The following is a 27,401-nucleotide window of genomic DNA, read 5'->3' on the forward strand; positions in this document are numbered from 1 at the left end:
AAAGACTTTTTAAACAAGAGTATGAAAAACTTCCTCACTGTGCCTTTTAAAATTCATATTGCATCCTGCTTAATTCAAGTGGGATTATTCTATTCTAACAGTAGTGAGTAGTGAAAGAATCAAGCTAATTTCAGTATTCTTAAAAAAATAAAATAAAAGCAAGCTTTCACTAACATTACTCTGGTAACAGCACTTAAAGTGTTCTACATTAGTCACCAAAACCTCAGACTGACCATCTCCTAATTATATATACTTTATAGCTCATTAGATTCTGCCAAGAAGATATTAATATGGCCCACTATTCTACCAAATATACTTTCAAGTGTTAAAACATGTAAATCAATGCATCCTTCATAAGAAGTTCCTTGTTTACACATTTGGTAATTCAGAAGAGTCAGTCAACTCCTAAAGGTCATAGCAAAGTCTTTGGTGGAACTGGCAGAAAGTTTTGTGCTTTGTATTCCAATCCCACTCTCAACCACAAATCCACCATTCAGCATGGTACACATCTACAGAATCCACTTTGAGGCATCAAGATTTTACTAACCATCATCTCTTCCTTAGGAATTGCACAACATTAATCCCAATATAATACTACTTAAAAATAACTAAATAAATAAATAGAGCACTAAAAAAAAAGTCAGTGAATCCTACCTGAACTCACCACGATAAAGCTTCTGCAGCGCCTCAGGAAAAGAGCGTGTATATCTCACAGGCAAGCATAAGTGGCCTTCTGATCTGGAAGCCAAAAAGGAATAAAGACAATGAAAATGACAGCATAACTCCTGAGGTTTCATCCTTTAAAAGAAAAAAAAAAAAAAGGAAAAAAAACAGTTATTTTGGCTAGATGAAGCAAAGCTTTCACCTAAAAAAATGTATCAAAGGTCTTCATCTTTTTGATACTGCAACTATGCTTCTGTACCATTCCTATATACATATCAGCAATAGTACAGATTTTTCAGGCCAAAGGAAAACTGGGGGGGGGAAGGGGGAGGGAAAAGGCATGCTGAGCTTTCTTCCATGTTTCCCCTAAAAACTTCCTGTTAAGCTATAATCCTGTAAAAATATTAGTACCTGTTTGTACTAATATAGTTCCTATCACCATAGTTCTATACAAGGAACTTCAGCTTAATAAAACTTCGGAGTTAGAAAGAATATTTTCTCCACATACAGATAAGTTAGTGACAAGAGACAGGTAAGTGACATGCCTAAGGTGAAAAGAATCTCATGTTCAAGCCAGAAAACCAAACACTGATCCCTTTCATGAGTGATATTTGATAACTTGAAGGCAGTTGTTATTTGAACTCTGCTATTCAGACTTGATACTGTAGAGTATCTACTCACAGCATTTGAAAAGTTTTGGAAGAGCAGTAGGAGCTGGAAAGGATTAAACCCTTTTGGCCATCACTTTCTCATCAGCTAAGATTAGATTAATAAGGAACACCAGAAGTAGAAACCCAAGTCTAGAAATCTCAACAGACAGAGCCTTAATGCATTCTGAGTTTTCACTTGCCATCCATTTGAAGGTTATGCCAGTCAGGCAGTGCTACACTGTACTCACCTGCTCAAATCAATCTTATTGCTAGGTGAATGCAACTTGTGTGGAGTTATAAGTGGACAACTAAATGCTATTAACTGGCTGAGGAGACAGTGTCCTCTGAAGCATGATATGATTTACATGAAAGAACCAGAGGCAAGAAAAAAAACACAGAACAAAAACCATCATTTGTTGAGGCTCTATCAGACTTCCCATAGGATTTACCTTCTTGATAAACAAATTAAGTGCCTGAATATTCAGACAACACTCAATTAATTAAAAAAACAACAACTGAGTTCCACATTTTACAGCCACTATTCTATACTACCATCTCTAGCCTGGAGCTTTTGGTTAGTAATACAAGTTAATCAGCTCAGAGTGCCATTACGTGTGTGTGTGTGTGTGTGTGTGTGGGGAGAGAGAGAGAGAGAGAGAGAGAGAACGAGAACATAACTGTTGCAGTTTAAGGTATTGCTTAGTCAGTACCTTTAAATGTCCTTTCAAATGGGGGCAGGATAACTCATTGTGTACATTTTTATAATAAAAAAAGTAGTAAGTTCACTACCTCTATAATCCACTAGAAAAGACAATGGAGGAAGTAAAAAGCCACCTGAGGGTAAATAACAGGCCCTTGCAGGCCTGTTTTAACCAGAGCAGAAACCATCCTATTAGACACGAGCTTCAAACCTTGGTCCAAAAGCACCTACTTGTGCTGGGCTACAGAGTGACTAGGAGCAAGAAAGTTACATCCTGAAAAGTCATTCTGGGAATACTACTTAATACACACATTCATTTACTTTAATTAACAATCCATTATCATACACTATCACTCCAAACAAGTCCTGCTACTGAAATATTTGCACAGTTGACCTCCTTTCAAATGTGATCCTACTTTGTTCTGGAGCTAGCATAAATTCACATGGTGCCATACTTACTGGTACTGGATTTTGTAGGGAAAAGGTTGTTCGTGAAGCTGAGAAAAACCACTTCAGTTTAAAAGGACTTCTCATTTTAGACACCAGTTTCATCTAACACTACCAATATTTCGTATTCAAGGCTCTTCCTTCATATCCTGAGCATCAGGAAAAAATAGGTACATATGATGCCTGCTATTAAATGAAGTATTGCTTTCCCAAATGTGTTCGTACCTTTCAGGATCCGTATTTACTCCAATAACCGGTTTAAATTTATCAAAGACCTTACTGGCTGCCAGTAACATTGTACCATCACCTACAACAACAACAACAAATCAAAAATAAAAGTTAGTTTCACTTAACATTCTAGTATTCCAACCAAGTAATCTCTCATGAATTGAAGCATTATTACTACATACTTTTGTATCAACAACTGATTAGGTGAGTTGTTCAAAAATAAAATGGAAAATTAYTGAAACTATTTAAAACTGGATAGCAACAACCAAATTCAAGATGACAAAAATGACTGAAAAAAACCCTACCTCTCTGACAGCTATACATACTCAGGCAATTGAATTTGTCAGAAGCAAGTTTGAAAAGGGCAAGTAAGAGAAATTCTTTTTAACAAAAAAAAAGTTTAGAAAATACTATCAGAACCACAGGGAACAGCATAATAAGAGATCTTACTGTGAATCACATGAAAAAGGTGGCTTTAGTTCTTTATTTTCTATCAGATGGCACAATTTAAAGATCTCATTTGGTTCCAAATACACACAACTAGGAAAAAAATCTTAGATAAAACTGTTAAATATAAGTCTAAGTGTCCCTAGTTTCTTCAGATATGTAGCAGTCTCTTTCCTGTCCCTTAAACAGAAAAGCAATTATAATCCAAAATGATCTTTGCACCAAGATACGAGTCCTGAAAAAAATAAGTAATTCTTTTTTTTTTTTTTTTTTTTTTAAAAACACACCATCTATTTCCTAGCTGCTGGCTTCATAACTATGCCAAATGTTGCCATAGCCATGTCAGCAGAGGAAATATTCAAACCTCCCCTTTCCAACTTAGAAAGTCTGCTAAATCTACAGGAGTATATTCAGCTACTTCAGGTATGAACATGCATCCCTTTCTACAAATTCCGAGTGCAGTAACCACTAGCCATGAGCAAAGTGGACTCTGTGGGAGAAGAGAAAGGCAGAACGGAGCCGCAGCTCAATGCTTTTCTGAACATGAATCAGGCCCTAGTAACACGTTGCAGTACTTGCAGCAAAACACAAAATAAAACTGAACAAACTGCTGCCACCCAATGTTACAAAGAAAGAATCAGGTTAGTTTCTCTACTCTAAAAAGCTCTGAACAGCCTGTGTAGCTGCTCAGAAGTTGCATACTTTTTGCCTCCTAATGCTACAAATACTAGAGGAAGAGAGGATGGTCACAATTTTTTCTTGTTTTCCGACAATTGCAATTTATTTCCAAAATGGGTATATCCCTATTCGTTTCACACACTGCAAAATTTGCAAGTTTATCTATGAAAAAAATACTGAAATCAATACTTCCCACCATAAAGTCATACCTCCTGCTGATATAACAGCATCTGCCCACTGAACTGTCTCTTCATTATATTCACGACGTTTAACAAGACGGACTTCTATCCTCTCGTTCCTATAAAGTGCAGGAAAAAGCCTGAATGCGTCCTATATTGTTCCTTGTCACATCTTTCTGAAAAACTGACATGTAATTAAGGACTAATTACAATGGTATTTAGTTTATGAGCACTTGATTCTCACACAAGTCCTTCACATTTTTCATTTGTTTTCAAGGTAATAACACAGCGTGTTATTTAATTGTACTGAGCTAGTTCACATTAAGATTGTTTCAGGAATTACTGTCCATCTACATCACCCTGCTTTCAGTATTCCTATTTCATTAGCATTCATCACACTGAGCTTGTTTCATTGTTTAACATAATCTGTCGGTATTTGCACTGTTCCTGAAATCCTCCATTCAATCTTACCGTAAGCTGTCTACAATATGCTCCACGTTTTTTGTATGAATGCGATGTCGCTCCAGTAGACCAGCGTAGTTAGATCCCTTCAAGGCAAGCTGTGGGACAAAAATTGATTTTTAAGTAACTAGGCACTACAATGTGTACTCTTGGGTAGTATAAACACAACCTATAAAAAGCATGCATTTTATCTCCACAGATACAAGCTTGCATTATAAATATTCCATCAGTTACTTCTTCATAGGTATATTAGTCAGCTGAAATTCACAGTTGGTATTAACTTAGTTATGCAGCCATGGCAGCAAAGAGCCAGAGAACTTTCTGATAGCCCTACATGAACATTCAGGCAAGTAGGTCACACTGATTTCTATCCAATTGCAGACATTGTTTCCTTTGAATTTGGTGAACAACTTAAACTCTAGCTAAATCTACATAAAGTATAGTTATATCAACCATACTACAGTGATACCAAAACTGTCCAACCAAAGTTAGACAGTGACTTCAAGAGTTATAAATGTTGTACTATAGACAAAGAGGGCCACAGAAGAAAGCAATGTGAATGATAATTAAAAAACAGACATTTTGAAACACCTGGCATGTTAACCTTCAACTTGTATTGAACTACAATGGAAAACTGCCAGCTAATGACAAGAATGACATCTCCCCTGCACCACCACCACCACAAAAAAAAAAAAAAGACAARAAAAAAAAGAGCTGATGAACTACCCACATGCTATTTTTGATTTTGGTCCCAAGAATACAAAGCAGATTTTCCAAACAAATTCGTAACAAGAACAAGATAAACAGTATTTAAAATTTGCATTCTAGCATCATCCATCTTGGAAGCAGAAGAATTTAAATGCTTAAACTTCACATCCTCTTCAGACCATGCAAGCATCCACACAGATAGGCTCAAGTGAACAGGCAAGTAGCCCTCAGACTGAAGATTACATTTTTTTGCAACAAGCTTCTGCATGAAGAATTCAGTCATCATCCTTACGCATTCATCCCCCACTATGCTTTACCTTCATCTGATCTTTTGGGACTAGCTCTGTCAAATACATGCTTGCATGTATGTTAACCCTGATTTGGAAGGGGAAGAAAGAGGGTACAAAATGAAGGGGTGCCCTTAAGCTAGAAAGTTAACACATCCACAGTGAATGAGACCTCGCTTCAAGCAGTAGCCTGGACTAGATGGAATCCTAAGATTCCTTGTAACCTGAATAATTTACAGTCATTGCTTCCTTTTCACGATCAATAAATGCTCAAGAATTTACCAGTGTAAAAACAAAAGAGCTTGTGCAAAGTAGTTGCTCTGTGCTTTGAACAGGCACCACCATCAATTTATTCATGGGTCTTTACTCAAGGCTGCATGCCCTTCCAAGAGTAAGTGGTGTCAGACAGCCACATCTAATATCATTTTCATATAGATTCCCACATCACATAACTCTACAGTAGGCAGAAGAAGAGCAGAAGGATATGACAGTTCCGGTTAACTGCAATCCAACACAGATTTAGAAAGATTGCATTTGTGGGTCACTCGATGTCACGAAATCCAACCACTAGATAAATATGCAAAGACAGACTCACAGCTGAAGAAACTACAGAAAACACAATGGAAGTGATCACACTAAAACCATAGCTCTGTCCTACTCAACATCTATTTAGAATCAATATTAGTAAAAATGTCATTTTTAGCTGGTCTGAGGGCTGGGATCAGGAAGCCATCTCCAAAAGAAGGGGCTCCCAGGTTTGCTTTGGCTGGGTGCCACCAATGGCTGTACAGGTGGACTGTACTAGTAATTTGCAGTTATGTTGGGTCACTAGTAAAGATAAGCATTCAGATGATCAGAAGACAACCACACATAGCTTTCCAGTCATCTCTATAAGACTTGTTAGTACTAGTTTTTTTTTTTTTTTTGGGGGGGAGCAGGGGGGAGAAAAGATGGTTAATGTCCCATTAACCACCTCACATACTTCAACCCCTTCTTTTACTGTCCAGCTACAACGCTGATACATTCCTATACATCTCCCAAGCACCTTGAGAATGGATGGCATTGCACTACGAACTTGAAAGGTGCTGCTGGGTTAACTGTGGGGAGGGGAAAGAATATGCAAAACTAGAGTGAGTTATGACACTGCCCTTGGCTGGGTCTACTGCCAGCCTCAGGCAGGCCATTCAGAGTGGAGAGGAGAAAGGAAGAAGATATTCACCACCTGCAGTTAAAAGCTGTCCCTGAATCTGTAGTTTTGGACGGCTAGCATAAGGATTTCCAGTGGTGCTCTCCGGAGCACAAACTGACATTGCTCTGCTACCAGAAGGAACAGGAAATCCACAGCACATAACCTTAGTGTAACAACAGCAGCGTTACAAAACCAAACTCTCACTCATGCCTCCTCTAGAAACATCTGCTGTGATTAAAACTCTTGCCAACAAGCACCTGACAAACAAACTGTTGTTAAAGCATGTTTTTCAAACTATTTCCACAGACTACTACTTCCACATACAAAAAAACCTGCTAACTCCATCTTGCAACTATTTACCTCATTTATTTGCCTCATTTGTCAGCACATTTCCTTTCAACTTGGTCCAAGAGAGCTTTTTATCTCAGAACAATGACTTATAGCAATGATTCTTTGTATACTCATTTGTACACATTTGAGCTTCCAACTTCAGTAGTATTGTTTCAGCTATCATTTCACTGGTATTACTAACAAGAAGAGAGATGAATAATTTCATTGCTTTAAAATCAAATCCATTCTGTAACTTGTATTTGTCTAAAATATGTCAAATTATTTCATCAACAGCTTCAAAAAGAAGAGAAAAGAAGAAAGCCCAAATAAGCCTTCAGTATCTAGATGACTGGCTGAAATAAACTTGTGGTATACCACCACTCTTGCTAAAAGCAGCACACAGAACTGGTATTACGTATGTAGAGGTCTCTTCAAATTTATTCATAGAAAAATAAGCAGGTATCATTAGGCAGCTCAACTAAACAAAAGCTATGGCTTCAAGTTTAAATAGATAAGCTCCATCTACAGGGTTATTGAATCATGCTAATTTGCAAAAGGCTCCACAATTTAAGAACAGTCTACACATCTCTAGTCTCATCGTTCTAGAGCTCAATGGTCAAGAACTCACAAGTTCTACTTCTTTTAGGAACTCAGAGTGACAGCCTGCCTGAGCCAACCCACAAAAGCCATACAAGTCTACCAATACAGTTCAAAACATCCAATATAAAACATAAGAGACATGAAAACTTAAGACTGTGGTATACTTCCAGAAAATGGCTAAACTGAAGACTATCTTTCTAGATAAACACTGGAAAACAATATGCTGGTCCTACAGAGCTACAGAACTTCAAAATGGAGTATGCTTGGAATTTGATAGTGTTGTGAAGTTGTGAGAAGCTAGGTRAGGGCAATACTTAGGTCTGAGCCTGTAAGTAATTTCTTCCACTGGTTATCAGGAAAGATCAATAAGAGAAAAGGAAATTGAAAAGTACTAATGAAGAAAAGTTGCTGTTCTACATCCACACAAAGACAGAACAAGGGCAGAACACACAGCAAACGACACACCAGAGAACAAGAGCAATCAGCTAAAGGGGACATCACACTGATACCTAACAGCAGCAGTATTCATGGAGAGTGGGAAGAAACAAGTATAACTGTAGTAGCCCTATTAATCTGACTTCAACAGCATGCAAGCCTGTAAAATAAAATACATGAATATAAACGTAAGACCACTATTCTAGCTAAAAGTGCATTAGCACATGAAAAAAATGGGACAAATCAGCCAAAAATACATTTAGATGCAAGTTGAACAGTGCTCTTTAGCTTTACAGCAGAGATACTGCAAAGCAGGCTTCTGAAACTAGTATTCACTGGCAAACGCATCAAGATGAACAAAACATGCTCTATTAAAGTATTTTTTTCTTAATAACCTGCAATAGAGAAGGCCAAGATTGAATGTTGGAAAAAGCTCTTCTCATCCTATCTTCCTGCATTATTCTTCTTAAAGGATAATTCTTCATAGAACTTCAAGAGCCTTCTAGGCAAGAGACACTTCCTTTATTGCTTTCTGTCTTGCATCTTAACTCTCATCTCTGGTAAATCTCACACCGCATGTCTTGAAGAGTAGAACTGCTCTGCAATTAGGGGTATGGCTTGCAGCAACAAATACRAAAGAAACATGTAGCCAAGTAAGATAAGAATATCCCCAGCTGTCTACAGAAGTGGATTATGATTCTCAATTTAGAGAACAGAGGGAAAGAAAAGTCACAGAAGTTTTGATAACCTTTGCTACCTTAAGCATTAGGATAAAATAGTATGCCCTTGGGGAAACAGTAATGCTGTGAATATTGATCTCATTGCATTCACAACTTTGCTCTGGCAAAGTTCTAAAAAGTTCTAAATTTTATCTCACTACACTAAGGTAAACAGGATCTTTTAGGATTTTGGAGATACAGACAGATATAAAAATATAGTTTTGCTAATACTAGGCTTATGCTGAATTTACAGCACTTAAGCTTCATATTATGTTAAACTGCCACTGCAGTAGGATGGGATTAATATATTCGTAGACCAATCGGTTGCTTTAAGCCTRTTATTCATTCAGGAGAATAAGTTAAACTAAACACCTGACCAAAAGCAAAGCAGGAAAGTATAGATCTAGAAATGACTGATCTCCCACATTTCCAAAATAAGTTATGTCACTGTCATGTGTTGCCACCCCCACCCCAAGCAAGCAGAAAAATGAGAACAAGTTATTGGTTTCTATTCCACCCAATTTCTACAGAAAAAAAAAACATTAAACAAATAGATTTAGAGAGCAGCAGTTAAACACAGAAGACAAGTTTGAATTTTAAGCTATTACCACTACTACAGGTGAAACCATTTAGCGAGTATTAAGTATCAGAATACAGGATTCTAAGCCATCCCAAATCTTCAGAAATTTTCTCATGAGTTCAACTCTATCTCCCAAGTACAGACAGTTAGTACCCTGGGTTTAAAAAAAAAAAAAAAAAGAGTATTTATTGTAACAGGGCCATGGAACAAACTTTATTCCTTTTCCAGAAGGGTGGTAAATTTTGAACCAGATACAGCTCTTAATATAGCAAGCTCTTGGTTTCCCTGACAAATAAGGAACATGGACTCAAAACTTGCTTAAGTACCAAAATCCTCAAGATTTCAGTAATCTACAGTAATTTAATAATTATAAATATGCAGGTATTTTTTCCATCTTCTCTAGTGGTTAAGTTAAATCATCATTTCTGTGTTGCTAAAACAAATTCAGCTTTCTTCAGAAGTTAGGCAGTAACTAAGTTTTTCATTTCATCTATATTTAAGACTTCCAATCACATATTAAAATTTCCTGGTTTATATTACAAATAATCCACAAACAAATTAAGTGGAATTATAGCCTGATTCAGTTTCTGAATTTTAGAGAGTAAAGCACAAGAGAGAAAGGTGAAAGTAAGAAACTGGGCAGTTAGTGGTAGATCTTGCTCAGTAGAAATCTGCAGCCTAGAAGTATTTCAGGAACTCTACAGAAAAAGGTCTGCTAGCAGTACACTCCCAAGAACCCTGAACCACTACTCTGAATCTTTAGTAGATCTTCTAACATCAGCTGGAACTGATAGAGAAGGTCAACTTTGTGGTTTTATACTACAGGTGGCCAGGTCTGGATCTGACACAAAACCCTGATTATTGATTTCTTATAACTGGAAAAGTGTTATCAAGGAGAAACAGTCACCAAGATCCACAAAAACTCCATTTGGTCGTATTGATATCAGTGATCTTGAACTACCGAAGATCCTAACTGAAGCTACTGACTTCTCAAACTTCTTAAAAGGTGAAGCATGTTCTCCTACTTGCTTTTGAACTAGAAATACTAAACACATGAAGTCTGATCTTTCCTGGTTTTGCTAGAGAGTTGGTGGAGTCATCACATTTACGAAAACATCTAGTCAAATCTATGTCTTTACTGAAAAAATTCAGGTTCAGTGAACTGATGCTTAGTTTGGTAAGCCTCTGTCTCAAACTTGTACTCACAACAGGCCAAGCTTCAGCAGAGTTATGCTTTAAGTACTAGCGTATTAACCCACTTTGGGACACTCAGCTCCAAGTCCCAGGAAAACTTCAGGCAAAACTGTTTCAGATGATTCAATAGTTTTAAAAATATATATAAAACACATAATCCACAAATCCACTAGAACAGCTTGCCCAGAGAGGTTGTGGACTTTCCATCCTTGCAGATACTCAGAAGCCGTCTGGACACAATCCTGGACAATGTGCTATAGGTGAACTTGCTTGAGCGGGGCGGTGGGGAGCAGGTTGGTCTAGATGATCTCCAAGGGTCCCTTCCAACATCAACCATTCTGTGATTCTGTGAATTAAAAGCTTGCTTATACTACAGCTCTAATTATAATCATTTGCCTCAGTTGAAGGAGCAAAGAAATGTGCAGCTTTTCAAAAACAAAGTCCTACAAAGAATCAGCACGACCTAGGCTCAAGGGAGGTTTAAGGTCTCTATAAAACTTGAAATATGAATCAAGTTTTCAATTTCAAACTACTGCAAAATTGCAAGCTGCACCTAGTTCCTCCCTTCCTTCCCAGGATGTGTTATTAGTTACTACAAAAGTCTTGTTTACAACAAAAAGTGCTTGTTTACAGTAACAGTGTTAAGTACACTGACCTCTATAGAGTACCTACCATAGAAGAATGGTATTAGGTTGGTCATACCTTGAACAGCACTCCTGTCTGTCTACTGTTTATTGATGAACTAATCAGTTGTTGGTTGCATAAAGGAGTTCCTCATAGTTTGACTTTTCTAGGTATCTAATAGTTTAATGTGTCATCCTTTAGGCCTTGGAAGCCCAGGGGCTGTTTTAGCTAGGAAATTTTTGCTCATACTTTCCAAATTTTTTTWAAAAATTAGACCATTCACTTCCATTATATAGTAACAGTAGCTTTTCAAATGCTACAGCCTTTGTATCCACTATAAAGTGATGATTACAAAATCTTATCTGCAAAACACTTCATATTCTAGTGTTTCTGACCTCAGTAATTTCTATACTTGGTGAGGTAAAGCTGGCAAYGATTGTTTTTTGACAAAGGAAGGTAGCTTTTCCTGAAGCTTTGAAAAAAAATGCTGCTTTGGGGCAAGAGTTTGAGCTATATATTTGAAGAAAAGTAAAAAGAGTCAAACTGTTTTCTAATTCTTCATCTATCACAAAATATTATTGTTCTTTTAACCACAAATGAACACCACACATGGTTTGTAATTCAAGGCTAATAGAGCATAGCGCAAACTGTGGTGTTAACTGTAAACAATTTAGTAACTACTTTCTGCATTATTAGTTTTCTTAAAATCTAGTGCAGGCTATTGAATCATGCAGTTCATTAATTTACCAGGACACTAACATAACAATGTCACAAATCACAACCAGCTAAGTACTTAAAAACAATATTAAAGATGTTTCTGAACAACCTACTTTTTGGCTGTACTTAGAATCAGATGCTGAGCAAGATAGCCCACGAAGTTTAACTTAAATGCAAATGCAGGGACCTGTATTTGCATTTATTTGCTTCATATGATTAAGTGTATTTGAATGAGGTGTTGGAARAACAAGCATTACGGAAAGAGGAAGTGACTGCATTACCTCTGTTTCCACCATTTTCCAGACTCCTCCTATGACAGGAAAAATTAGATTTTTTTTTTAATAAAACAGAAGCAACTGAAGTTATACAGCACTAAGGCAACTGTATCAAATTTTAAAGGGGAGAGCACAAGAATCCTTCTTGGTTATCTGATTTTAAATTTAAAAATTAGAATTTGGTTGAACCGAGCTTTCATATTATTACTTCTTTCTGCCACTTTGCTTGCATGTACAGACATGATAATATTTTGAAAATACTGGAGTAACATTTTTTAAGCAAAGTTCCAGCAGATCACTGGCACSTGGGCTAGAGTTGGAGTGCAGGTCTTTAAAGCAGAAATCCATTACAAACCCAACAGCCCAGATACAGTTTTTCTAAGTGAACCTTAGGGTGATGACACAAAATTCACAATCTGAAACTCTAGTAATTAGCAAAGGCAAACTGAAAATGAAGCAGAAATACATCTTCTGCAATTTAATGGGGAAGAAGGTAAGGAARCATTCCTGTAATAAAAAAAAATTTTTTTTGCTTATCAAATCAGAATACATTTTTTCACAACAGATCATTTTCTAAAAAGCAACATGAAAATTTTAATGCATAAATTACTAGCAGCTGCTGCTGAAAGCATCTAGATTAAGGTTTTTCAGCTTTTTTGTAGGTTCCTTCCCTCTCTCCACAATCTTGCAGGTTTTTATTGGTGCACAAGAACTCACTAATTCCAAATGAAGCTTTCCTACCTGTTGAGAGATGCTCCTCCCTTCCTGACCAGCATGGTTTTGGTGCCATGTGTTAAAGATGRGTGCCTCCAATAAAAAGAGCTGATAACAGGATACCTTTTCTCTACAGAGCCAACAGTTCTCAAKGAAGCTGCATGAACTTCACATTGTTGTCACTCACAACAACTTGTTGCAGCAGTACAGAAGAAAAAAATTGTTTCAGATCTCCTACTCCTTTCTTTCCCTCCCCACCCCAAATAAAGATGCAGAAAACATGGGCACAGTTATGTATCAACTGTGGTCCACATTGAAAACATTTTATCAGATGATAAGTTATATTGATTTTGATCTTAGAGGGAAATGATTCAAAGGTAGTTAAAACTGCATATGAAATGCATTAATACTGTGGTGTTTGGATAGCTAACTTTGTTAATCTTCCCTAAATACCTACCAGCAGTGAAAAGTTAGAGCAACTGACACGTAATTACCAAACTGAAAAAGAACAGGTTTCAGAGGGTATCAGGCTTATCTACTACTGAGACACTAACTTCCCTCAGTTTATACTATGAGAATAGCAATGCTTGCTCTGTATGGGTTTTCTAAGAGTTAATTAAAAGGTAAATTGCCTTTAAATGCTTTTAACACATATAATACCTTTAGGTATTATTAGTTGACCAGGTTGTTAATTTATGTTAAGCCAGCTGTCTTTCAAYGCTGTCCCAATARCCAGCTCAGAAAATTCAGATTGCTGTTGATTCTAGTAAGCAATCTGTTTGTATGGACTTAAGAGAATGACTAATATTTAACTTGCAGCCAGTAACTGCAAGTATTAGAAGTACAGTATTCTCTGTAACCCTCAGGAAGAGAAACAAAATAGCTTCCTGCATAAATTGATGCTTAGAATTTACTGACGCAATGCTTTTTAAAAGCACAATGGGTCATTTTTCTTTTCAGATAATAGAAAAGAAATTTCTAATATTTTTTACAGGTCTCTAGTTTCCTTTCTAAACTAGAGACTTCYGAAAACCTCTCCTGTACAAGGGGTTTCAGAGMTCTTAATCACACTTTTCAGGCTATTTCAGATTTACTAATGGTGATAATCAGATGTGTTTAGGTAAGGTTAAGGATTATTTTTAAGGATCTGAGAGTATTTGCCAAAAGATATATCCAAACCGCTTGAAACAAACAGATGTAATGTATGTAGAAGCAGCAATGAAGGATTTAACCTTTTATAGCTCTACCAAATACTCCTTCAGAGCATTTGCTTCTGCTCTCCATTGCTATCCTCCATCTGCTCCTCTTTTTTGGTCACTGGGACAGYTCCTTCACCATCTTTATTCGCACAGAGAAAGAATTCAGGAATTCTCCAACTGCAGTCTTGCAGGCCTTACCAGAGTCTGAGTAGTACAACTCACCTGGTATGTCAAAAAAAGCCACAGAAGTATTCAGGATACAACTGCTCAGGGCCTCTATTGTTCTGCACCTCTATCTCCTATTAGACATGTCAGATAGTCAGCTTGTATTCTGAAATATTCTGCTTCTCAGAGTATGCTACAGGAGCCAGTGATTTCTAATCAGCCTCCTCTTAAATGTGGAATAAATTCTGTTTCATTAGAAGCCCATAGTTACATATCCAGCATTATTTTTGCATTAAGTGACTTACTGCATTTTCTATCTTAATATACAAATGCACAGACTGCAGCAGCAAAGTTCAGCTCTGCTTTCCTGTTTCAAAGTCATCAGGCACATCTGCCTAAGCTCATGATGATCATTATTTATCCTATAGTAAAATCTGACGTGGCACTCCCAAGCAGGCACATGAGTTATCTTCYGTAAACTTGCATATATCTATCCAGCCCACAAACCGTTAGGCTTCACAGATTTCAATCATTAGCACTGCCTTTAAGTTTAATTTCTATATTCAAGATAGCCAGTGTCTCAAGATCCATGATGGACCACAACAACAACATGCTTCACTGCTGGTACAGGCTCCCTTATGCAGCAACACCACAGACGAACTCTGGAGTTACTTGAGCCACTGCAACATAACACAACCCCCCCCCCACCACCACCTACACCTTCTTTGTTAGCATAACGTACTTCATCAGATGAGCTAAACTCTTCCTATGTGCTTTCACTACCAGTTTGACCCTCYGATGCTACCCTAGCTGCAGTCTTTCACATGAGCCTCAGTTCCCATTTTATCTGTATTGCCTTTCTGCAGGACTTTAAGCTCCCACACCAAATTCACGACTGCTTCAGTTCATGACCACCAGGATAAACCTAGCACCACACTGGGCAGCAGCAGAAGGGGTACTCGTACATCTAATGGCAATGTCCGGTCTCAGCTTTTTTGGATAGCTGGGGTCCCCCAGTAGTCTGGGGACCAGCTTCTAAAGTCACAAGAGCAGAGAGRGCACAGGGAAGAGTGCAGTTAACCTTAAGAATTAAAAAAGCATTCATTCCAAACCTATCTCCCCAAAATGCAACCAAGTGTATTCTGCAGACTGTCCTTCCCCTTCTAAGAAGTGATCTTGGTTGGTAATAGAGGAGGTAAGAGATTGATTCACTCCTAGAGGCCTTTCCAGCAACTTTAGACAGGACTACTTCCATTTACAGTTTTTTAGGCACATTTRTAGTCCAAAATAAAGATAACAGAAGCAAGATGTTCAGAGCTAACATTCATAGCTAACATATCTAACCTAGGGAACAGGAGAGGCAAGAGAATTATAAACAGTTATGTGAAAAATGCACACACACAGGGTATCAGTGCCTTTCCTTGGAACACTTTCTCAAAAATGACAGCTCTGCTTTCTAGATGAAAGAAGAGTGCAAAGTTATGAACACAGATCATTAAGTTAAGGATCTGCAGTGTCTCCTGGATTCCATTCCAAATTTATTACATAGCACCCTTCCAGACAAAACTCTGAACTTACACTTTTTGTAATAGCAAAAGGAGAAGTAAGAAGAACAAAGAAAGATACTTCAGTTATTAGTAAAACAGTTAATGTAGTAAATAATATTGTTTAAAAAATAACGATGTACTGGCAAGCGTTTTAATGCTGTGCTACAAAAATTAGCTTTTTTAGAAGCTTCTGAATCTTTACCCAACATATTTGTCGAGATTGTCATTAGCTCACAAAGTTCAAGGAAAAAAATCTGAGATAAGAGTCAGTGTAAATAAGAAAATTTTTTACAGATCAACTAAAAAATTTTAAGAAACAAGAATTCTCTTTCCTATCTTAATTCTCGTATTTTCTAGCCTTATTTGGAGCATTTTATTTTGGGAGATATTTACAGTTTGTTCTCACACAAATCTTAATATTTCCACTCACATGGCAAGACGCTAAATTAACATTGCAACACACACACACAGGCAAGTCACACTTTATCTACCTGTAGACACTATTAATTTTATTGCTGCAACTTCTCATGTGGAAGCATTTTGAGGGGAAAGCAGATAAAAAAAGGGCAGTTGATCCAGAATAAAAACATCCAAGATACAGAATTATCCTATCATGCCTCTAAGTTGCTCCATGAGGACAAATGCTAAAATTTTTCTGTAACTATCACAATCAGGCACTGTGCACTCATGGTTACATTTTCTTTATGCATCTTCTGACTGACATCGGTAACCATCTCTTCAAAATGTTCAATCTTGTTAGAAGGGACAAACTGCAGCTACCTCCACATTCAATCACAAGCATCTCCAGGGATATTTAATGCTTACCAATGACACTGTTTGCTAATTGATTTGATGTTGCAGTCTTGCTTGTATCCAAGCAGTTAGAGAAAAGGTGAACAGTCTATTTTGTTTCACTTGTTTCTGGCTGTACACTGAATACAMTCTGATTCTCTATACATAACAGAGAGAAACACTTCCTCATGAGAAGTTTAAGTATAGATAGAACAGCAGTCTTACAGAGAAGCTGCAAGCTATACAAAAGTATTGATGGGGCTGACTCAAACACCAACTGATACATAACAGAGTAGGAACAGCAGCTGGTAACTTTCCATACTAAACATGATGTTGTATGAAGTTTGAATACTTAAAAAGCTTTAGAAAACACGCAAAAATGTTCGGGTAGGAATTCTGTAAAAGATGRATGACCAACTTAAGTAGCCAGGAAGAAGTAAGTAAAAAGTTTACTTTAAATATCKTATTTTTTTACCCTAGTTTCTTAAGATGCAAGGCTATGCAATCACATCATCTGTCCYTCCCAAAATTAAAATCCATTTGCAAGTCTCATCCAAATCTAGCAAATAAATAGAGCAAATAAATATTTTCCTGGTGCGTGAGTATCAAAGGCTAGACAGACCCAATGATCTGTTCTGCACAGACTGCTGGTAGCCAAAACAACCACAGCAGGTACTGTCTCCTACCAGGCTGATGGACATGGAGAGCACTCCATGGAGGCAAGCAAAGGAGATGGTGGCAGCACAGGTGGGTGGCAGCATTGAGGCACTGAGCCTGGCAGAGATGAAGACAAGGATGCAGGGGTTACTGGAGGCACATAACAAGTCCAGAGATGCTTTCCTTCAAGTGCCATTCTTAATGGAACAAYCACCTGCTTGGAACTGAACATTTCAAGACTGAAGAAAAAAAATAAGAAAAGCAACCRAATGACAGAAGGATACGAATGAAAGATTCGACTGTTTAGCTGGAAGCACTGTTAGAAATAAAAAATTGAAGAATGAAGTGAGAAATCCAGGTAAAGAGACAGAGGAAAAGTGGAAGAAAAGAGAGCGAGCCCCTGCTAAGTATGATATTCGACTACGAGACAGATCGCTTTTCTCAACTTGCTGAGATCACTCAGAAAATAAAACCAAAACACACTCGCTACAACAGAGCGGTAAAAGGGGGGTTAAGCTGCACTGCTTACTCCCCCTATACTAGCCTGCCACACCAAGGAGGAGGGTCCCTAGCAGCGGCCTCCAGCGAGCTCAGGGGAGGAGCGGGGATGCGCCCCGGGGGCAACGGCCGCGACGCGCCTCGCGCCAACGGCCGCGACCCGCGCGCGGCGCCCCGAGCCCCCTCCCCCCCCGCAGCAGCGGTCAGCGCGGGCCGCCGCGGGGGCCCAGGCGGCGGCACCCCGCGGGGCCTCGCACTAACAGCTCCGCTCCAACTCTACGGCGCGGGGACGCGTCCCCGCCGGAGCTCCGCGCTCCGCCCGCCCCGCCCCTCGGCACCCGGGACTCCGCGCCGCCGCTCACCAGCTGCTTGAGGTCCTCCTCGGAGAGCCCGGCGTAGCGGTACCGCTGCTGCTCGAACTCGTACCGCGTCGTCTTGGCCACCACGGCCACCCGCGCCGGCCGGAACCCGCCGCCCGCCGCGCCGAGCCCGCCGTAGCCGCGTCGCCTCGGCGCGCACGGCCCGACCGTCGCCGCCGTCGCCCGGCCGCCGCCCTCCCGCCCGCGGGAGGCGGAGAGGCGCCGCCGGGCGCCGCCGAGCAGCAGCAGCCCCGGCAGGACGGAGAAAGCCCCCGTGGCCCGCTGGCATAGCAGCAGGGAACGGCGGGCGGCCGCCCGGCTGAGGAAGCAGAAGTAGCCGTAGAGGAAGCCGCGAGAGGAGGACATAGCCCGGGCTCGCTCGGCCCCCAGGCCGGGAGCCTGCGGCCCGCAGGCGGGAGCCGCGAGGGCGCAGCGCTGCCCGGCGGCGGCCGCGCCCGCACTGAGGCTGCTCCCGCGCGGGCAGCGCTGGGCACACGCGGCGCGCCCACCCCTTCACCGCGCGCAGGCGCCGCCCTCGACCAATGCGGAAGGGCGCCGCGACACACCCACCCCGCGGCGGAGCCGCGCGCGGCGCGCGTGCACGCGCGGCGGAGAGGAGCGGCCGGCGCGGAGCGGAGCGCCGCGCGCGCATGCGCCCTTCCCGCTTATACCCCTCGGGTGGGCAAAAGGAGGAAAGAGCGCGCGGCGTGGCGAGTCCTGCTCACGTGCGGCAGAGGCTGCGCATGCGCTCGGCTCCCCGCCTGCCCGGCCGGAGGTTTCGGCCGTTGCGCCGGGCGGGGCGCGAGGCGCCGCGCCGCGCTGCCGGCCCAACGGCCGTTGCGGGCGGTTGGGCGCCTGTGCTCGGCGCGCGGCGGGCTCTCTTCTGGCCGTCGGGGGATCGTCGCTGCTCTCCCCTCACGTCCTGCCGCGCAGCCCCTTCCTTTTATAACAGTTGGTGAAATAAAGGCGGCTACTTCCTCTGTTCCAACTCACGGACGCAGGACTTAGTACTAAACAGGTTCGTGAAATCCGGAGGCGGACCTCAGTGAGATTCCCTGCTCTAAAGCTGCGTTGCTTGTGGTGTTACATACCTGACTTGGAAAGTTGAATAAGCAGCAGGTTCTCTGTTTAAAAAAGAGCTAAGTATCTAGTGAGGATCTCATCAGAAAATCATTTTTGAAAAGTCCAGCTCTTACCCTGACTGTTCAGTCTTTATTACATTTATCGCACTGCCTGAGGAAGCAGAGGCAACGTGGTGAAAGCAAAGGCTTGGGGAAAACAGCGTTGAAGCAGCGCTGTGAATACGTATGAGTGGGGCAACTCTGCATTTTGCAAGCCTCGGGGAAAAGCTGCAGTTATAAATCATGAGCTACTTTTGCTGTTTAATACAGTAAGCAAGCTATTTGGAAATACTGATGGGTTTTAAATAGCTGTCTTTTCAGGTATTATCAAAAATGTACTTCAAAAATGTATTTCTACACTGAATGCTTCATTTACTTATATTTTTCTAATTACTCTTGTGCCTGTTCTTTCCTTGGAGGAAGTTATCATCTAAGCTGCTGTAGAGAGATAGTGAAGAATCCCCTTTTTAGCTGTCAGTGCAGTAGCCTACTACAATACTTTTTTACATACAAGGGTCAGGAGATCAGACTAGCTAAAGCCATTCAGCCATATGCTATTGCAGTGCTATAACAATACAGAACAAAAGCTCCATCCAGTCTTTACTGATAGGTGGGAGCTTTTCTATCTACTGATTAGCCTAGCCTTGATGGAAACTACCATAAAACAGACCAGATAGTAATTAAACATAACTAATTCCCTTGCTAACCAAAAAATATCTTGTGCTGTATAACCATTAACTTTTACATTGTACAAAGCAGTAAATAATACCAGATCACAGAGACTAAAAGGATAGAAGAGATTTTGAAAAGGTAAGACATTTTATGGCTCTATTCTGAAGGGTATCTATTTTATAACCTATTTGACAATTGAATTACTCCTCTATGATGCTGTGATTCTGTGCTTCACAAGTTACATAGGTATATTTAACTGTTTCGATCTTTGCAAAACAAATCAACTTTAACCACTATTGCAGGTTTGAATATGAAGCCTTATTGTACTCTGAGGCCATGCCATTATCATCTAATAGTCTTTTGAATTAATAAGCATAAAATATGAAAAATATCTGAAAATGTAAATTTAAAACAGCGTATCTTCATGTTCTGGAAGCAGAGCTGAGACTCAAACCATCAAGTGATTGATCCAAGATCCAAAAAGGAAGTCTCTAACAGGTTAGTTGAAGAGTAGCACTCAGATCTTCTGATACCCCATTCTGTATTTGGAAAAAGATCCGAACTTTCTATAACACATAGATAGAACAGATGTTGTGCAATCTTACAGATTGCGTCTTACTTTGTAGGTGAGCAGTGGCTAATAGTACTTACAAAATTTTCAATAAACTTACCAGCCTCTCCCTTACTACACCCTTTATTTTGAGCATACACTTGGATTTATGTGAATAAGACCCAAGTATCTGTCAAATGATACAGTTAGTCATTTCAAAATATGTTCATAGACTGACATATATGATGCCACATATCCATGCCACATTTTAAATCACTTCAGAGCAATACACCCAGTGCCTTAAAGGACAGATTTCTTCATGTGGAATTAAATAAGTATAAGCCTGGTATTCTTACGATATGAATACAGGGCAGGGATGAATTCTCACAGTAGTAACTGTTTAACCGTTGGCTGCCTGCAATCAAATTTATCAAGGGGACAGAGAACTCAAAGCTTGTTAAACTCCTTATGAAAAAAGACACCTCACTAGCACTTGCAGCTTCAGTGTAACATCCAATTTAGACACCAAGGAATTAATAGATGAGGTAAATGTCAAGACATAATCCTATAGAAAACCAAGCAGCCTTAGTTCTACGTTCATCAAACTACATAATGGACTTTAAAACAAAAACCTATATAATAATTTTAAAATGATCTTTTTGAAACAGTGTAACTGGAATCATTTTTATGTAGAAACTAAATTATTCCTAAACCACTGCACTAGCTGCAAAACTCCAGCAGTGGAAGACTGTACCATAAACATTCTTCAAACATAGCCTCTTTAATGCAAAAGAATTTGCACATTGGTTCTACTGCAATTACAGTCTAGGACAACTGTTCATTTCTACAGAAGTTACATTCTCCTATTAAAGTCTATGAGTAATGACATCTTGTTGTTACTTAATTAATAACCATTTATACAATTAACTTATCCAATCATTTATGATCTCTAGAGTTTCTTAATACGTGTTTAAYTCCTACTGATATCTGAAAATGATAATGTTATCTTTATATTGAAGATGATAACGCTATCAGTGTTGGTTGCATTCACAGAAGAAGGGGTAAACAGGCCGTCTAGGTAACGTTTTACGAAACTGAGTCCTCAGATTGTGAACCCAACTGACCACAGTTGTTAATTCTGCTTATTCAGAGGAAAACTCCAGACGGACTCCTAGAGAAAACAACACTTGTTCAACGCATCAGACTCTTACAATCCTGGTAGATTAATTAGCAGTTACATTCTTATTGAATTCCTGAGGCCAAATTCTATGCATGTGTGCTCGCATTTTGCTTGCAATATAGGTACTCTCAGCAGTGATTRTGTTGTTGGTTCCTGTAACTTGCTTTATAAATTCCCCAAAAGAGCAGGATGTTTCAGAACAGTAACAATAAATGCAGTTATTTTTATGAATGCAAATTATTATTTTTCCATAAAACTTAAGGGCAAGCTTTCTTGTCCACACTTTCACTAGGATATGTATTAACAAAAATTTACTTGTCTGCTTTTCTTCTTTCTTGTGTATGCAAAATAAACTACATCATCCATGAAGCAGACTAACGGAACAGACTTCAGCATTTCAGAAGCAATTTGAATATGCTAAAATAGCTACAGACACACAGTTTCCTAAAAATGAATTTAATGCTTCTGAATATGACTCTGGAATCTAAACTCCACTTTTTAGACAGACAAGTGCTATAGGAAAGGCTTTAAATGTTTATTGCATATTTTCCTGCCAGGGCGCCCCAGGGTTAAGTCTTCTAAAAACATCTCTTACAGAAAAAAGTATGCTATTTCCATCCCAATCTATTTTTTACAGTCTGTCTGTAGCACTAGAAGTAATAGCAAATGCGCTAACAGTTTTCCCTGTGCTGATTCATTCACTAGAGGCATTACTGAACTCTAACTGTGATTCAGAGGTCATTAAAGATCACAACATTAAAAAAGTCACAAGATTTAGGAAGAGATACAAAAATTTTTGAAATAAACACTTCCTGACCATAGAATAATGAATTTAGGTTATCATCTCATCCAAGTATTTTTTGTCAGAAACTCATAATGTCAGCTATTTGCAAATATATATCCTTTTATTAGGAATTGTTAATTTTGGCTTCTTTTGAAAACTACTCCTCTAGTAATATCTATGACTTTCCGATCCTACATGCTCATATATACAAGTGAATCACAGGAATTTGACAGAAATTCTGATGCAGAAGGTATGTTCTGTAAATAAAAAGGCCTTTTGAAAAAAAGTAGAACAGGTTACTCCATGAACAGCAAAACTAATGATGTCTAGTTTCATATGGATTTGAGCCACGTCCCTACTGTACTTCCCAGTACAGTAATTCCAGTAATTCACAGTAATTCCAGCTATCTATCCTGCCATGTTTTTCCTGTGTCCTCCTTCCCAGCAAATGTTGCAACTGGTTCATCCATATCCACATCCTCATCCACAAAAGCCTCAAAGTACTGAGTTTACTCTGAAGCTCTTTCCTCAAAGGACACCCTAATCTGAATTGTGTCTCCCAACAATTACAAATTTTCATGAACTTTAAGAAATTATTTTTGCACTGTCTCTTGTCAAATATTTGTCTCTGATCAAATTTTTCTGAAACCAAACAGTGGGCGCAGTTTGCRTCAGACAGATACAGGGACAGAGTAAACAATTGTTTAGATCTTGTTTTCTTAGGAAAAACGGGCTAGAAATACTGCAGCATGAGAGGAACTGCTTGTAGGAAACTACAGCTGGGACACAATATAAGACACCTAATTAGACTGAAAGGCATGGGAAAATGGTTTATTTTGGGGACACAGTAATGCTTTGTTGCTGTGGCTGTCATAAAATGACAAACTTTACATTAGCAAAACCAACTTAATATATTACGTATTAGCACACCTTCAGTTTTGAAAACAATGATTTTTAGTGCAATGAGACTAAATAGAATAAATATTAGAATTTCAAGAGTAAAAATCTGTAACATAAATATGTCTGCACATCTATGTATTTATATGGCCTCTATTACCACAGTATCCAAACTCATCAAAATAATTAAAATAGTTAAACATCTCTTTTCCTCCTCAGCTTTTGGGAGATACAGCTTCATTTTTAAATGTGTATGTGTACATAAACATTTTTTTTGCATGTATATATAGTGATCTTGGGAAAAGGCAACTCAAAGTTTTTGTTTTTTCTGATGAGCATAAGCCTTGTTAYATATGTTGCGATAGCAAATTCCGAAGTTTAGGTCTTGCATCTGCCAAAGCTCTGTCTCTTCTCTGAAACTCCTTCATTTGGCAAGGATTTTACAGCTGTAGTGGGATACCATGACAGTCTCTCAGACACTTGGGCCCGTTTTCATGGGCTTTGATTATCAGGGCAGACTTTGAAATCAAACTCTGCATTCAGGGCATAACCAGCTGAGGTCCAGGGCAAAGTTCTCACCATGACCTGTTGCTAAATACATAGGGCTGYCGTGTTTTACAACTGTTGGAAGTTTTTATAACATAGAGTTTTGTTCCCAAGTCTGAGTTGCTGCAATGAAATATGGAGGTCAGTGATACAAACATAGCTGTGGTCATCAGGAGTGAGACTGATAGGAAAGGACACTATGTACAGCTAGTCATGGAAAGTACATTTTTGTTATCACGGCTATTTGAATATCAGTAAACTGAAGARTCACAGCATCCCAGTGCTGTATACCAGCTTAAGTATTTGAGACAGATGTTCTCTTGTGAAACACTTCCTTTTCCTGTAGGCAAAACCCCAGTCCCACTTAGGCTCACTGTCATCTGGATGCTAAATCAATGTCAGACAAGTGCTAGTTTAGGCAGGCTGTTTAAGATTCAGCATAATCCAGATGCTAATTTTGGCAGGCCATTGAAAATTCAGAAGGAATCTGGAATTCTTCCAACTTTATATGTATGTTCAGATGGGAAAACTAAATTTTAATTTTACTCTTCAAGCCTGGCTTTTAAGGTTCAGAAATTATTACAGCTACCTTAATGAAGAGATCTTCAGATATTCTAGAATATTTTTTCATCTCTGAGAATGACTAGAAAATAGTATTTGGTAACCAACAATATAAAAAGTAACGGAGGGTTGCAGGAGAATGAAAACAGACATTTTCTTAAAGTGAAGAGCATTAAATGGTGTCTCTGTATTGTGCATGGGGTTATGAAGGATCTGATACTTTGTTAGCTCACAGGTATCACTGAGGAGAATTGATTTTTCTAATTCTTCATAGGAATGATTACACGATGAACAGTAGCTTGTGGAATCACTTTTACAAATTGATTGGGTCTTTGGCACTGTTGGTATTATTGCACGTATTAGGGCACGTAACAGCTTCGCAGCTTCGTCTCGTTACAAGAGATGATGCTGTTTGACATATTGACAATTAAAAAAAGATCTGAAGTAATCTTTCACATATTTAAGAAATTTTTATGGAGCTCTCCAGTCATATCATATGTGCACTTATTTGTATATATCAAATGGACAATTAACAGTGCAAGTGCTTGTTTTGTGCAAGCAAAGAAGGTGTTCATGARTGCAAACGGATACACTTTTAGATTTTAAAGCTCAAATGCTCCATAGAACTTCTAGCTTTCAGTTCTTAATGCTAAATTCTCTTGCAGCTTGAGGGTGTAAAAGCAGATCTTGGTTCTTTGCCCTTTAACAAAATTTCATACCTGGAGTCTACAACTCCATATATTTTCACAATAAAAAAACTTGTTTGATTATGAAGGCTGGTTACTACAGACCTTGTTCATGCTAAACTGCCATTGACAGTTCTTATGTGTACYGATGAATGCTGCCACACAATTTTAAATGTGTTCAGTGAAGCCCAATTTAAAGTCTTCAAAATGTATGTTTTAAATAACAGATCAAAAAAACAAATATATATTCAGGTATACTATTATTCATGGTTATATCACTTTATCCATCAATATGATGAATGAACATTGAWTCAGTTTTAAATTCCTTACTTTAATAATGCCTATAAATATATTTAACTCTATAACCCGAAGCCTTTGTAACATTTCTTGAATATTGGAAACCATCCTGTCAGTCTCATCTCAGTGCAAAGCATGCTAACTGGAATCCTTAAAGTGCATCTTAGGTTCTTTTCCAATGTGTTAAACTTAAGCTGTCCTAAAATTAACTTTTGCTTGAAAGTCATGAAGTAAAATATCTGATTTCCTCTCTTCAGGGACTGATGAACCAGCTTAGAGATTTCAGGAAGATGAGCTCCCAGCTGCACTGTTGTAACCTCTGGTAGCTGTCATGAGCAGACTACAGGCTGCCTGCGGTTCCATCTAGAATGATCTGAAACAGAATTTTAAAAAACCTTGCTTATTTGAGTGTATTCCCATTTTCAAACAAATTGGCATTTCATAACACCAAAGTAGCAGGTTAAAGTTTGGATATGATCAATTCCTGGTTTAGATAAATATCTAACTAGATAACGCACCATTATACACAAACATTTGAGCATGTGAATAGTGAATGAGGTTTGTGCCTTTCCATGTCAATAGAGTGAGATACATAAGCACTTGAGGATTTAGTTGCCTAGATAGGACAATGTGTCTGGGACCCAAACCATAAAAGGAGCATTGTCTTAAGAATTTGGTACGTTTTTGTCACATCATATCACATTTAGGTGCTCAGTAAGTTGTGAAAAATCCAACATACCTTTAAATAACTCACTGGCCATGATAAAGTACCAATATATACTTGTGGTGGGTAATCTATATCTATAAATAACCTGGAAAAAGTAGATGTGTCTGACTAATGTCAGACACATCATGTCACTGTATCTCAGTATCTGCCTAAAAATTGCTGCTACCGTCTGGCCACATCTAAACACTAAAAGTTTTTAGATCTTTTACAGGTGAACTGAAAAGACTTTCAATTGCCAGAACACTAAATCTGATTTTTCCTCATCTCTTTCCAGCAATGTTGGGTATTTACGCCAACCAGGGTGTTGTCTTTTCTGCTCTGTTTTAGATGTTGCTGATATCCACTGCAAAGAAAACAGAACCCTGAACTCCACATTTGGCAAAACAAATTATTTCCTGCTCTGATTTTTTAATCCCTGGCAATTCTGTGTGTGATAGAGTTATGATTTGGAATCTTAACTTTAAAACTGGGTAAGAATTTAAATAAAAGAGTAATTGATAAAGAATGTCAAAAGAAGGTACCAGTTTTTCAGGAGCTTCTACAGTAGTTCCTTTTAAGAACTTTAAAACTATTCTACTTAAAAGCAAAACAAGCTCGCTCTCAGATTTTTTTTCAAGCTTGATAAACATCAGGATATGACAAAGAGTCCCAGCGAGGCCAACATGGGAGCTACATGTAGAGCAGATTAGGAAATTTCCCATTGTTCTCTGTAAGAAAACGAAAGTTGCACTTCTGTGATGTGATATCATCTGGCTCTCAACACCAGTAGTCTCAAAAATCCATGCAATTCTTGGTGGATCCACATAGGACACACTATCTCTCCACTCAGTGTTTTTTTTTTTTTTTTTTTTTTTTTTTTTTTTTTTTNTACGTTTATGGCTATGTGTAGGTAGGCTGCTTCAGACTGCCTGATCCTAGACACTAGCACCTTAGAATTCAGCCTCATAATTCCCCAAAGGAAACTCCATGCCAGAAAAAAGAGAACATCTACATCATGATCCTTCAATCAGAATYAAGTCAGAAGAAGATTTAAGAGTAAGTTGATGGTGAGGTGTAATGGAAGACTGACATAGTGCATAACACATTTGTTTGCCTAGTCACAACTGTCATCCTCATCTCTCTCATATACCTTTCCCAGCCTCTCTGTTCTCCTTCAGGGATACAAATCCTCATAAATGAATTTCTGTAAGATCAGAGAAAAGGGAAAATGATGGAAATCACAGGAATCATCCTGTGTATAGCCCAGTGCTATGCTAGTACTGATAATTCATGCTACCTTCTGAAAAAAAGGCCTTATAGGTCTCAGAATATCAGTTCTTTATAAAGACGAATGAGGT

General features: G+C 38.9%; 2 protein-coding genes across 3 annotated transcripts in view; both read right to left on the reverse strand.

Moving 5' to 3' along the window:
• The window catches only part of NADK2 (NAD kinase 2, mitochondrial), a 37,228-nt gene extending 18,711 nt beyond the window's left edge, over window positions 1-18,517 (reverse strand). The window contains exons 1-5 of one of the 2 annotated variants that reach the window (XM_085326320.1): window positions 18,047-18,517; window positions 4,464-4,552; window positions 4,023-4,111; window positions 2,686-2,767; window positions 655-738 (exon numbers count right to left, since the gene is read on the reverse strand). In XM_085326320.1, coding sequence (XP_085182446.1) covers window positions 655-738; window positions 2,686-2,767; window positions 4,023-4,111; window positions 4,464-4,552; window positions 18,047-18,409 — 707 coding nt within the window. In that variant the 5' untranslated portion in view covers window positions 18,410-18,517. The remainder of the gene's footprint in view (window positions 1-654; window positions 739-2,685; window positions 2,768-4,022; window positions 4,112-4,463; window positions 4,553-18,046) is intronic. The other variant, XM_085326319.1, reaches the window with a different exon arrangement.
• Window positions 18,518-23,165: 4,648 nt separating this feature from the next.
• RANBP3L (RAN binding protein 3 like) overlaps window positions 23,166-27,401 on the reverse strand; it is a 35,656-nt gene continuing 31,420 nt past the window's right edge. The window contains exon 15 of the mRNA XM_085297696.1: window positions 23,166-25,710. Within this exon, the coding sequence (XP_085153822.1) occupies window positions 25,667-25,710 (44 nt within the window). The 3' untranslated portion in view covers window positions 23,166-25,666. The remainder of the gene's footprint in view (window positions 25,711-27,401) is intronic.

Source organism: Rhea americana, unplaced genomic scaffold (assembly GCF_003343005.1).
Source record: "Rhea americana isolate MKP2758 unplaced genomic scaffold, rheAme1 scaffold_13, whole genome shotgun sequence".
NCBI lineage: Eukaryota > Metazoa > Chordata > Aves > Rheiformes > Rheidae > Rhea > Rhea americana.